The sequence below is a fragment of the Thalassophryne amazonica genome, chromosome 19 (assembly GCF_902500255.1).
Source record: "Thalassophryne amazonica chromosome 19, fThaAma1.1, whole genome shotgun sequence".
Lineage (NCBI taxonomy): Eukaryota > Metazoa > Chordata > Actinopteri > Batrachoidiformes > Batrachoididae > Thalassophryne > Thalassophryne amazonica.
In genome coordinates, this window is record NC_047121.1 from 64,651,686 (window position 1) to 64,665,415 (window position 13,730).

At 39.1% G+C, this 13,730-nt stretch overlaps 1 protein-coding gene and 1 long non-coding RNA gene across 2 annotated transcripts; one reads left to right on the plus strand and one right to left on the minus strand.

Moving 5' to 3' along the window:
- Positions 1–218: 218 nt before the first annotated feature.
- On the plus strand, positions 219–4,584 carry LOC117501091. Its single transcript, XR_004557926.1, has 3 exons — positions 219–355; positions 713–950; positions 4,574–4,584. It is a non-coding gene; the product is annotated as an uncharacterized LOC117501091 (long non-coding RNA).
- Positions 4,585–6,827: 2,243 nt separating this feature from the next.
- Positions 6,828–13,337, minus strand: ttc8 (tetratricopeptide repeat domain 8). The gene is made up of 14 exons (XM_034160085.1): positions 13,125–13,337; positions 12,004–12,124; positions 11,821–11,884; positions 11,555–11,714; positions 11,137–11,226; positions 11,013–11,057; positions 10,838–10,923; positions 10,638–10,725; positions 10,429–10,539; positions 10,208–10,347; positions 9,907–10,081; positions 9,653–9,775; positions 7,622–7,705; positions 6,828–7,527 (listed from the first exon to the last, which is right to left on the minus strand). Exons 1-14 carry the CDS (start codon positions 13,236–13,238, stop codon positions 7,411–7,413), a joined length of 1,518 nt encoding a protein of 505 aa, XP_034015976.1. The 5' UTR covers positions 13,239–13,337; the 3' UTR covers positions 6,828–7,410.
- Between the last annotated feature and the right edge of the window lie 393 nt (positions 13,338–13,730).

Consider the following 13,730-nt stretch of genomic DNA (forward strand, 5'->3'; position numbering starts at 1 on the left):
ACTCCCTCAGGGAAATTAAGGTTCTAGCAGCATTGCATAGCAGCACACAGGGTAAGAAGCACACAGAGTATCAAAAGTGAAAGTAAAAAAGGCAACAGTTTGCAAATATAAATACACAATATAAATACCAGACATACTGATCAATACTGGTTTACAGTCTACTGTTGTTCCTGTAATTAAAAAATTAAAATCATGTGGAAAATGTGTGTTTTCTCTCACAGCAACTGCTGAATGACAACTATAAAACTGACTCCACCAGCAAAACTTGGTGGGAGAATGGGTACTGGATTGGCCTCACTGACATTGAGACCGAGGAAAAGTGGGTCTGGATTAACAATGTGACCCAGGTGGAAACGTGAGCATCTCACAGGCTGTTCAATTTCTAAATATGAATGTGATTATTGATATGGAGAGTCTCAGTGGACAATTTGGTCATGCATTCCAGTGACGTTTCCTCACAAAAGACTGTTAATGTTTCAAAGTCTATTAGCAATCTGGGGCAAAACAGATCCAAAATACTTAAAATTTGATCACTGTTCCTCCTGTGGACTTGGCCCAGCAGTCTGTACTCATAGTCGAGATGACATCATGACGCATGAAGGAAATGCAAGACACAATTGTTTTTGTACTTTTCCATATTGCTTATAAGTACATGGCACATTGGTATCACAGAAACAATGTAACCGCCTATTTCTCAATTATTTTTCTAAAGGTACTGGATCCCGGGAGAACCGAACAACCATGGTCCTGATGGTGAGGACTGTGGTGCCTTTTATTTTAGTGGAGATCCCATGAAGACACGGTATGATGGAAAATGCCAATATCATCTGTATAACTGGTTGTGTGAGATTAAATTAAAGTAAACATGCAGCCTCTCAAGCAGATCTCAAACACTCATTATATTTGATTTCTCACAATCATTCATCTTCATCTGCTTACTCCAATTATGGGTCCTGTCCAGGGTGGACCATGGACAGGACAGGAGTCTGTTGCACGGCTTACATTTGATTTCTGATTAAATATATTAGGAATGAGGTCTTTGTGGACATATAGAGGGCGCTCAGAGAGGGTACACCTTCACAAAGGAAAACACTCTCCTTCATATACATCTCTACATATTTTTATTCTGAAAGATTTGTCAAAAGCAGTTGTACCATGCAGAATCCTCTTTATTGAGATTCGTGTCTTTTGTTTTTTTCTTGAGAAAGTGAGAAAGTGCTTGGCCTAAGTAATGACTCGAGATTGGTTTAGGTCATACTCAACTGGCAGAAAACAAGTTGTTGATGTAAATAGTACCACATCTCCTGAATGTAACATAACCTGTGGTGTACTGCAAGGCTCAATACTTGGACTACTTCTTTTTCTGATATACGTTAATGACGCGCTAGCTGCCAAACAGTGCAAGCTCTTGCTCTATGCAGATGATTCAGCCCTGATTATTTCAGGCAAGAACGTGACAGAAATAAAAGCTGCCCTGAAGTGTCGAGATTTCATCTGTACAAATGTGGTTGATTAACAATACGTTTTCACTACACCTTGGGTCTATTCATTCTGGTTCAAAACATAAACTCAAACAGTATGATAGAATAAGTGTCAAGTGTAGTGGAAGTGACACTGAATAAAAGCAGCAAGTTACTTATTTAGTCGTGACATTTGATCAATCCCTTTCTGGGAACCAGTCAGGTAGACTGGTTGCCCTCCAGGACCCAAGGCGGTTCCATGGTGTTATGGATGCGGCAAAGTGCACATGCTCTCAGACTTGAGTTGCAGGAATGCCAGAAAATCTGATCTAAAATCAATAAAAATGGCTGGTTTCTGCTTTGATTCAAGGTCATTGTCTGTGCTTGCAGTTCTTGGAACACTGGACTCTCTAAGAGGACCCAATCTAGGCTTTAAGTTACTCACAATAAGGTTATCAGATATCTACTGGACTTACCTCCCAAAAGCCATATAGGTTAATATGAATTTAGGAAATTAGGTATACCAGTTGACTACCATGTTAAGCAGTTGAACCTGAATCATGTATACAGCATCTACCATAATGTCTCCAATGTACATGAGAACCAACTTTTACTTGTCAGGTCATAACTGCACCAGAATTAGTTTTGGTAGTTTTCACATAAATCCCACCAGTTCCTTTAGCACATGTAATTTGTTGTGGAACCAGTTACCTGCTTCTGTTAAGATGTTACATACGAAACATACTTTGAAAAAACATGTTAAACAGCAGTTTATGTCTCAAATTCTAGTTAGTCAAAGTTTATATTTGTATTATTAGTTTCCATTATTTTCTCATTTGTGCTTTTGCTCAGTATTTCTCCTTTTGTATTTTGTGCCTTTTACTGGTTGTTACTTTTATGCTTTATTGTGCTATCCTCTGCAATTTAATACACTGTTGTTTGTATGTACATGTATTTTATTGCCAAATAAATCAAATCAAATCAAAAATTGTATGATTTTGGTTCATGAACATCACATCTACTCAAGCACAGGAATCATAAATGGACTGAATTTATATAGCGCTTTTCTATCTATGTCGGAAGCTCAAAGTGCCCCCACTCATCATATCAAGTTTGGTGTCTATTGCGTAATTACTGTGGCTGTGCATAGCGAACACAAACCGTGCCAGAAGGCCTTTTATATTTATAGATATTGGCAGCATGTTGGCTTAGTGGTTAGCACTGCTGCCTCACAGCAAGAAAGTCATGGGTTCGATTCCCACTTGTGGCCTTTCTGTGTGGAGTTTGTGTGAGTTTCCTCCTACATTTAAAGACATGCAAGTTAGATGAATTGGGAATTTTTTAATTGTCTAGGTCTCCCTTGGAAAAGAGACCTCGATCTCAATGGGACTAACCTGGTTAAATAAAGGTTAAAATTAAATTAAATTATAGTAGATCACGACCCGCTCACCTTTTTATCGTCATTCACTTTAGTCTCATGAATGTCACAAATTGCTCTTTGGAAATTAATGATGACAACATACACACAATGCAATGCAACTTATTACACCTTAACTAAAGTGACATGAAATATACAGTGACATGACAAATTCTTCTCTATTACAAGTGTGTAGAATGGGTAACAAACACACATGCACACACATAAAAGAGAGAGAGAGAGAGAGATGTTTTTTGTTGTTGGACTATTCTTTTTAGAGTTTTTAGTAGGTCAAACAGAAGGTGACCAGAGTAAGAACAGTCTTTGAGAGAGTCCTCAGGAGCTACTACGCTGCAGCTCTTTGACTTTAATATCTATGTACAATATCTATCCCCTCATTTCCTTCATGACGCATGAAGGAAATGCAAGGCACAATTGTTTTTGTACTTTTCCATATTGACAGATTGGTATCACAGAAACAATGTAAACGCCTATTTCTCAATTATTTTTCTAAAGGTACTGGCTCCCAGGAGAACCGAACAACCACGGTCCTAATGGTGAGGACTGTGGTGCCTTTTATTTTCATGGGAATCCCATGCAGACACGGTATGATGGCCAATGTCAACAGCATCATTTTAACTGGTTGTGTGAGATGAAATTGAATTAAACATGGAGCCTCTCAAGCAGATCTCAAATAAGTGGAGACTATATAATGAAGGACATTCAAAACTAAACTTTTGTAAACAAACAACTGTGTAAAGTATACAACGATGTCTGGGAAGACAAACAGCTGGAATAAATACATGAGTTTTGTTCCTCTTTCAACACGCACTGCATTTGATTTCTGTTTATATATATATGTGAGAATATATACAGTGAGGAAAATAAGTATTTGAACACCCTGCGGTTTTGCAAGTTCTCCCACTTAGAAATCATGGAGGGGTCTGAAATTTTCATCTTAGGTGCATGTCCACTGTGAGAAACATAATCTAAAAAAAAAAAATCAAAATCACAATCAAATCACAAATCAAAAATCACAATGTATGATTTTTTAAATAATGTATTTGTATGTTACTGCTGCAAATAAGTATTTGACCCCCTACCAACCAGCAAGAATTCTGGCTCACACAGACCTGTTAATTTTTCTTTAAGAAGCCCTCTTATTCTGCACTCTTTACCTGTATTAATTGCACCTGTTTGAACTTGTTACCTGTATAAAAGACACCTGTTCACACACTCAATCAATCACACTCCAACCTGTCCACCATAGCCAAGACCAAAGAGCTGTCTAAGGACACCAGGGACAAAACTGTAGACCTGCACAAGGCTGGGATGGACTACAGGAGAACAGGTAAGCAGCTTGGTAGATGACAACAACTGTTATGATTATTTATTAGAAAGTGGAAGAAACACAAGATGACTGTTAATCTCCCTTGGTCTGGGATTCCATGCAAGATCTCACTTTGTGGGGTAAGGATGATTCTGAGAAAGCTCAGAACTACACAGGAGGACTTGGTCAATGACCTGAAGAGAGCTGGGACCACAGTCACAAAGATTACATTAGTAACACATGATGCTGTCATGGTTTAAAATCCTGCAGGGCAGCAAGGTCCCCCTGCTCAAGCCAGCACATGTCCAGACCTGTTTGAAGTTCACCAGTGACCATCTGGATGATCCAGAGGAGGCATGGAAGAAGGTCATGCGGTCAGATGAGACCAGAATAGAGCTTTTTGGAATCAACTCCATTTACCATGTTTAGAAGATGAGAACAACCCCAAGAAAACCATCCCAACCGTGAAGCATGGGGGTGGAAACATCATACTCTGGGGGTGCTCTTCTGCAAGGGGGACAGGGCGACTGCACCATATTGAAGGGAGGATGGATGAGAGCAGAAGTCGCCATTAGGCGCCCGGGGACCAGCTCCAGATGTACATCCCTGCCTTGGTCAACAGCAACAAACAACACACACACAACACATAGGCCGGCCCGGTACATAAAACATATATATGAAAGCAAAACACGAGGGAAAAGGAGAAGAAAAAAACCCTCATAGCCGCTGCATTACACAGCGGCAATGAGGAAAAAAAATCCCCATCAGCACAGAAAAACAATAATCACAGACAAAAACAAGGACACAGGACGACAACCGAGATTTGAAAGGACCAGTTTATCAGAACACTCCGGAGGCAGCCTGTTCGGCGCCGTCAACGGCCTTGTCCGACAATCCTGCAGGGGGGAGGGAGCAGCCCTGCGCAGTCTGAGCAGTCCTGGACAGTTCTAACACAGTTAACGTCACAGCTGGAGAAGCTGAGGGGAGGGGGGAAGACCAGGGAGCAAGGCTTAAGTGTTGATCTTCTGAGGAGGTTTTTATCACAGCGACCTTGAAGTGCAGCTGTATTTGGGGAAGCCAAATGAATAGCCAGATTAGCAGACGCCTGAAAGATTCCACAGTTCTGAGAACAGAGTGGCTCTCAATGCATCTGAATGTAGAATGTGGTCTTCACAGACGGTCAAAGCGGGTTTCCAGGGCTGCAATCTTGCTCGAGATGTTTTCCAACGCGCGGTTAACCCCCGCCGACTGCGCAGCCACTGCCTTCCCAATCGAATCAATCATATAGGGCAGCCTGGAAGGACCAATCAAAGCTGCTTCCACTTTCTTGATTTTCCGGTAAACCAGCAGAGTGCCCGCACCACACATCAGAAAGCCGGTCACCACCAAGCCGAATATGTACACATCTTCGACGTCCTCCACAGAAAGCATGTAAAGGCACATGACCTGCCATCTCCTCCACGAGTCCATCACGTAACCCATCACATGCGTCCCGGCAGGACAGGTCGGGTCCTCCGCTCCCGAATGTCTTGTAGAAAAAATAGTGTCAATTGCGTTCAGAGACCACTTTAACAGATCCATTTTTGTCGTTTCCAGAAGAGCAAAGCTGCAGCCTCACAGACAACACGCCACAGAAGCAGGAAAGATGAGGGAGGGAGAAGAGAAAAGTGCGTCCGTCTCGGTCGAGTGCAAGCTGGCAAAAAAAAAAAAAAAAAAAAATATGAGGTCATGTATTGCGAGATTTTGGCATGATGATGGGTCATGGCTGGGTCTTCCAACATGACAATGACCCCAAACACAGCCAGGGCAACTAAGGAGGGGCTCCCAAAGAAGCATTTCAAGGTCCTGGAGTGGCCTGGCCAGTCGCCAGACCTGAACTCAATAGAAAATCTTTGGAGGGAGCTGAAACTCCAAACCTGAAAGATCTAGAGAAGATCTGTATGGAGGAGTGGACCAAAATCCCTACTGCAGTGTGTGCAAACCTGGTGAAAAACTACAGGAAACATTTGACCTCTGTAATTGCAAACAAAGGCTACTGTATCAAATGTTAACACTGATTTTCACAGGTGTTCAAATACTTATTTGCAGTAGTAACATACAATTATTAAAAAATCATACATTGCGATTTCCGGATTTTTTTTTTTTAAGATTATGTCTCTCACAGTGGACATGCACCTAAGATGAAAATTTCAGACCCCTCTATGATTTCTAAGTGGGAGAACTTGCAAAACCGCAGGGTGTATATATATATATATATATATATATATATATATATATATATATATATATACACACACACATGTATGTGTGTGGGCACATTTTAAACTTTTTGGTAGTTGCAAGTCATCTGATAAATGGTACACATGAGCCCTTGAGACAGGTGGATGGAAAGTGGATACTGACTGACAGGTGACATTGTGGTTATAGGAATTGACAAATCCGAAAATGTTGGGACAGTATGGAAAATGGAAATTTAAAAAAAAATCTGTGGTGATTCTTACCTTTACTTTGACTTTTATTTCATTGCAGACAGCAGGAACTCAAGATACAAGTCTCATATTTCATGTTTTATGCAGTCAACTTCAATTCATTTATGCAAAATGTATATTTGTAATTTTTTTTATTAATTGCTGACACTCCAAATAGCAAGTAGGTTTAAAATAAGAAAATACATTAGATTCATGAACTACAAAAAATTATATAAACCAATTTAAAAGGATAAATAAATAGGGTTTTTTTTTTTTTTTTTTACCTTAAAGGTACTTTGCTATTTACATACAACTGCTATACAAATCTGTACACTGATTTCCCAGTCTGTTTTTTTTCTCATAAATCCCTATTTCTGCACAGATTTTACATTTATGTATCCCAGTTTGCAGTCTGTGATGAATCACCTTCAAAGTACTTTGAGCCCCAGTTAGTATTTAAGCCTACAGATACCACAGGCATTCATGGTCACACAAATTACAAAATCAAATGTGTTACGTTTATACTAAGACTGGTGCAAAAGCAAAAAAAAAAAAAAAGCTAATGTTCATATTTCTGCTATTTTTAAGGGTAAATATTACAAACCTGATACTACTGCACATAAACACTCTAAAATGTTTTACCTAAGAAGTTATTCTGTCCATTTAACAAAATAATTTTTGTTTGAATTTCCTGCTGTGACAACCTCACACTTTGCCTCCACACTGGTCTTTCGCTCACAGCACTGTGAACTGTTGCCGAAGTTGTTTGAGGAGTTCCTGTGTGTCGGCGTGCTCGGGGAAGGCATCCTCGGCCCTCTGGCCAGCAGTGTAGCTGTTCTGGAGATCTCCAATCTGGAAAACACATGAAAGTGTCACTTCAGGTTCATCTATTAGCAGCAGCTGCTGCTGCTGAAAGTCTTACTGAATGAATTTAGTTCTAAATTACCTTTTCATAAAGAATGGAGAGATTGAAGTGTGGCTCGTACATATGAGGGGCCAGCGATGCAGCAGTCTGCAAGAAGGCTTTAGACTGGAGCAAAGACAGAAAAACATTTAATCAATATTAAAACTGAAAAAGCCTCTTAGCAGGATTTCAAAACCCTCAAATGTATGATGTGTAAATTTGACATGAAAACCTAGCCTTTTGCTTACACATTTATTAAACACTCATCTTGTTAACTCAGCAGTGATCCACGTGACAGGCAGCTGATAATATCAACCTGTGTTTATATATAGATATATGAAAACAGGTTCAAATATGTGCAACATATGGGTGATTCTTTAACTACGGGCACTATTGGCCTTGTAAATGTAATTTCCACCACACCATTGCCTTACAATATAAAGCGCCTTGGGGCAACTGTTTGTTGTGATTTGGCGCTATATACATGTGCTCTGATGTCACTGTTTATCTCCATAGAAACTACCCAAATAATCTTTCATACAAACTGTTTAAAGGGACATTACAGTGTTGTGGTGGAAATTACGGCAATAGTGTGGGACAACTACATTTTGTTTAAAAAAAAAATCACAACAGTTGTATGACATTGAATACCCCAATTATGTTTTGATTATTTTACTGATATTTTAAAACATTAGAAAAAACATTTCTTTACCATTCATTTTTATCATTGAAGATCAAAAGTCTGGGTGTGGGACAAGCACAAAACGGCAATATTTGCATATAATGATGCTGAAAAAAGGTGAAAAAGTCATCATAGACTACTAGAACAAATTTCTTAAAACACTTTCACTGTAAAGATAACTATAAAAGTGTGAAATTTCCCCTTTTTTCTGTTTTTCATACAATATGATCAAAGGACATAAGTGCCCGTAATCTAAGAATCACCCATATATTTGAGTTCCACATGGACGGAGGCAGATGATTCACTATTAAGCCCCGGTCACGTGGCACGAACGAAGGACATGGAAGCCAAAACAAAACAAGAAATCTGGACTTATGTTGACTTTTGGAGACATCGTTTAACCGTCGTCGAGCTTCATTTTTGTAGCTGGCGCTTCATCAGAATTTTCAAACAGTGGAAAAATGTGACTGATCCTGACGACAACCTCAATTCGCCCGTATTCCATTTTGCTTTCTGTCGTGACGGTTCCTCATTGTTTGCGTAGTTCCCGTACCGTCAGTGTTCCATTTGACTGTTGTCCAACTTCGTCAAACCTCCAGCCTCTCTCTCTCTTTCTCTCTCTCCAGCCTCTCAACGTCTCTGGCTGTTACGTGCGAGTGCACGCACACATTGTCAAGACAACACGCAGACTCGCTGCAGCAATGATCACATGCTGGCCCTTTGTCTTGATTTTGTGTCAAGTGTCAAGGACGCTGTTCACTTCGCTTATCTTTAGTTAGTTTCGGTTTTGCTTTGGTCTTTTATGCGCTCTGCACTCGCAGGCTTTTCGGTGATGGGAGAAATCCAGGCTCATTCGTTCACTTTTTCCTCGACGAGGCGTGTCAGCCAAGACAGTCCCACAACATCCAGAAACTTAAGGTACTCAGGACGGATTTCATCCATCACAGGAGCCTTGCCACCGAGGAGCTTTCTAACCACCTCAGTGACTTTGGCCTGGGTAATGGATGCGTTCACCTCTGAGACCCCAGTCTCTGCTTCCTCTTCGGAAGACGTGATGATGGGATTGAGGAGATCCTCGAAGTACTCCTTCCACCACCTGACAACATCCCCGACCGAGTATTAAGCAAGTAAGTGATTTCTTAGGTTTTATATATATATATATATATATATATATATATATATATATATATATATATATATATATATATATATATATATATATATAAATTTGCAAAAATTAAAAAACAAAACAAAATAAATAACTTTTTCATGCTGTCATTATGGGGTTCTGCGAGCAGAATTTCTTAGGATAAGGCTGTAATATAACAAAATGTGGAAAAAATTGAAGGGCTGTGAATACTTTCCAGATGAACTGTATGTATCATAGCTACCTGTTCAATACGACCTTTGCGCAGTTCCAGCACAGCAAGGTTGGTGTAGGCCTCAGCATGGTCATTATTGAAAGCCAAAGCCAGTTTAAAACACTGATATGCCAATGCCAAGTCCCCTATGCCCTGTGAACAAACATATACATTTATTAACGCCTGACATTCAGTACTCGAAACCACAAGAGACACTTCAGTCATATAATGAGACACATCAGTCATCAAACCTTCTGGGATGTTTTCGAGGATTGTTAACTCACCACTGCCACGTGTCCAATGTTGTACCAGACATCAGCCTGCTCTTTGTCATTGGAAACTAGAGCCAGAGCCCTCTCAAAAGATGACAGAGTCATGTCGTACTGCTGAGCGTAGAAGCAGCACAGGCCGAGGTTGTTATACAGCTGGCAATTATACACCCCCATCTGAAGGAGACGTCTAGCAAAGGAAAAATTATTTCTGATTTTCCAGTATTTCAGGATATAACGTCTGTGACTTCATGAGAAGATGGTGTATTTTATTTCGATTTTATGTATATGTAATACTGTAAGGTTCATGTGTGACCTGTAGAACCGCAGGGCGATCTCTGGTTGGTCAGTGTAGAAGTGGTTGCTGCCAATACAGGCTATAGCCTCCACGTGAGTGTTATCCTGCTTTAGAACATCTTTGTAGTATTCTGTAGCAGATGTAATGTTGTTCATCTCCTGCACCAACACCACAATGTTAACAGGAAATACTCTCAGTTCAGTAGTTGTATGTGGAAAGAGGACTAACAGGTGCCATACCTCATGAATGCGAGCGATTCCTGTTAGAAGGGTGACCTCACCAGGAAAATGGTCCAAACCTTGTTTAAAGAGGTTGAGCGCCGTTATTGGCTGATCCAGACGCTGATATACCTACAGCAAGAATTTTTTTCAACAAATTTTATCAAAACCTATGTCTGCAGAGAGAGTTCCTACTGTGCAACAAGCCGATATTACTGTGATGCCACAACCTTTGCAAGGTAGAGGTACGTATCGACAACTTCTTGATGGTTGAGAGCTGATCGAAACTGCTTTTCTGCTTCTCGATATAAGCCGAGCCTGCACATCAGAGACATTTGCCATTGTACACATCACAAAAATACAACATTTACTCAATAACAGAGTTGTTTAATTAAAAACGTTTGGTATTGTGAGGATCTGAGTAACTTGCCTATAGTAGCATTTCCCCAGCTGAACTTTCCACCACCAGTCTTTAAACTGAGCATGTTCAGTAGCTTGAGCGGCCAAATCTAAAGCCTGAAGACGCAATACTATATTATTGTTGCATCATTCAAGAATCCTGCAATGTTAATCCAAACAATACTTTTTACAAATGCACCACTTACATTCTTTACATCATTTTCATGATGGAATATGTACTCAAATAATGTCTGAGGAAGAAAGTAATGGTTACTGATTTGTAAAATAAAAAAAAAAAAATTATTCCAACTGCAAATTCTTTTGTCTTACCCTGGATAAATTGGGCTTTTGAGAATATTTGGCCAAATTTAGTCTGGATAAGTTTATAAACGGTCCATCTGGATTGGTTAACATTGATGCCTGGGGAAACAATTAAATAATTTATTTAATATAGAAATTAATAATATGCATGACAAATTTTTGAAAGTCAGAGGCATTTTTGATCATAAAATATAATATAGAAATGTATTACAGTGCCCACTCAAATGGGGATTTTATGACAGTAATAACAAGAAGCAGATAGAAACAATTCCATACATGACATTATAACGTGGGCTTGAAAAAAATAGATTCTATAAGGCAGAGACTGTGTTGACAAATTATAGTGTTCTGGTTGGAAAAGTAAAATCTTAAAGTGTTTCACATATGGCCTCTAAGATACTGCAGACTGCACATTGGTTGTACTTACTGTTCCCAGACGCACAAATCTACCAGAAGCACTTGTTACAGGACGAGCAGTGGTTGCAGTGCGGGGGGTTTTGATGGCTTGTTCCATGGTACCAGGATGCCCTGACTGTGTACTTGGTCTGACAAATCCTGTGATAGGACGTCCTGACTGTGTTACAGGCCTAAAAAACAGGGAACAACAACAACAACAAAAAAAAAAAACAGAAAAAGAAAAAACAATTTGGTATCGCTCCTGAAAATTGTTTAGATCTTACACATGTACAGTACCTGACAGCTGGTGTGGGACCCCCACCATGACTTGTTCCAGGGAGTCTCAGTGATGTCCCAGGGCCTGAAAGAGATGTCAGTTTTATGACTCAAACAAATTAAACAATTTCACCTGAGCTTTTATAGTTATGTATATTAATTTCTATTTTTCTTTGAAGCACACACTAAGTCTTTAAGACGTACGTGCAACCTGAGCAATGGCACTTTCATCCAATATCATTTCAGCAATCCCCTCTTGGTCGACTTCAACTTCATCTATGTACACCATCTCTGTCAGTGCACGTGTCTTCAAACTCCATGCAGCCTAAGAAACACATAAATACACAATGGTAATTCTCCCAAACCTAACCCTGACCCATAAAGATCTGTAGAAAATGTGTGACAGTCAGAACCTATTTGAAATAAAAAATAAGTAGAGATCACCAGAAATCCAATAAACCTACTGTTGTGCTTGGATAATACCTGGGTCTTGAAAAAAAAAGACCTGACCTAGAAAAGCCTGATTGAAAAGGTTTCAAAACTAACAAATGCCTAAGGGTACTATCTGAAATTTATACTTTTGAAATGAGATGACAGAGCAGCCATTTACCTCAGATATATGCAAAGGATCGGCATCCTTAAAATGGCATGCAGTGAGTTAGAAAGACAGAAGAAGAAAGTTGACAGATTTCTATAAATTGTTTAAAAAAAAAAAAAAAAAAAAGGAAAAATGGAAGGATTTAATTCCCAACTCAAAACAAGCGGCAATGTGAAGAAGACAAATGACAGAAAATGTGTCCGATGAAATTAGATGTTGAGTCAGAGGCACCAGCAAATTATTATTTTCTTCATTGGTAAATCTGTTGACTGCTTCTTGATGAAATGTTTAGTTCCCAAAACATTTATATTAAATAAAATGCTCATTATAACTTGCAGGAGACAGTTACACTTCAAACAGTTAAAACACTGTAGATAATGGGTTTAGCATCTATAGCCCAGAAGTATGTCCCAGCAGCATTAAAATTAGATGGCCAGTCATAAAACAATGTGTGAATACAAACTTAAACAAAGCATAAACTATAGTTTAATGTATTATCTGGCAATGACAGCGCGCAATAGCACTGCAAAAACTAAGCCAGAGTTAGCCAACAATGCTAATGGTCATCTCCCTGTGCTGTGTAAATAGTTAGTTAAAATCATACATGCTGATTATCAATCGCCTAATCAGGATTATTCTCGACCATTTATTTCAGTTTAACCGCACTCAGTAAAGAAGCAAGCTTTAGTCACTAGTAAACAATCGTTAGCATGTCAGTCTGGCTAACCTGGTCGTACGGGTTGTCTTGTAATATTTTGGTGCAAATGTCGGAGCACTGCTGGAGCTTTCGCCTCCTGAAATAGCTCCATGCCAAAAACAAAGGGTCCATCGTCACCTCCATCGCTTTAACTAAACAAAAATCGTAGTTAAAACCAAAGAGCAAAATGGAACAGTTAGCTTGTAAGTTTGTAGCAACGACGCGAGATTCGTCCCTGTTGCTGAGCAACGGCGGAGCGGGGCGGCTTTCAAAATAAAAGAAAATAATCCATTCATACATTCAGCGTTTGGAAAACGCACAGTCATTGTAATTGCAATTAGATTAGTAACTAAATAATAATAATAACGCCATATTTAACCAAACTAAAAATAAGAAAAATAAAACATCTAACATTTTCAAATATTTGCATATCTAGTCTAGATAATCATGTCACGTTTGCAGCTGTTCCCAAAATTATAAACATTTTAAACATTTGAAATAAAAGACTAGATTTTACAAACATGAACAAATTAACATAAATAAGTACAACTCAAAAAGTTAAACCTACAACTAAGATTTGTGTATTTTAATTGCATAAAATTTGTATCTGTTTGGATTACGTAGCTTTATCATTCA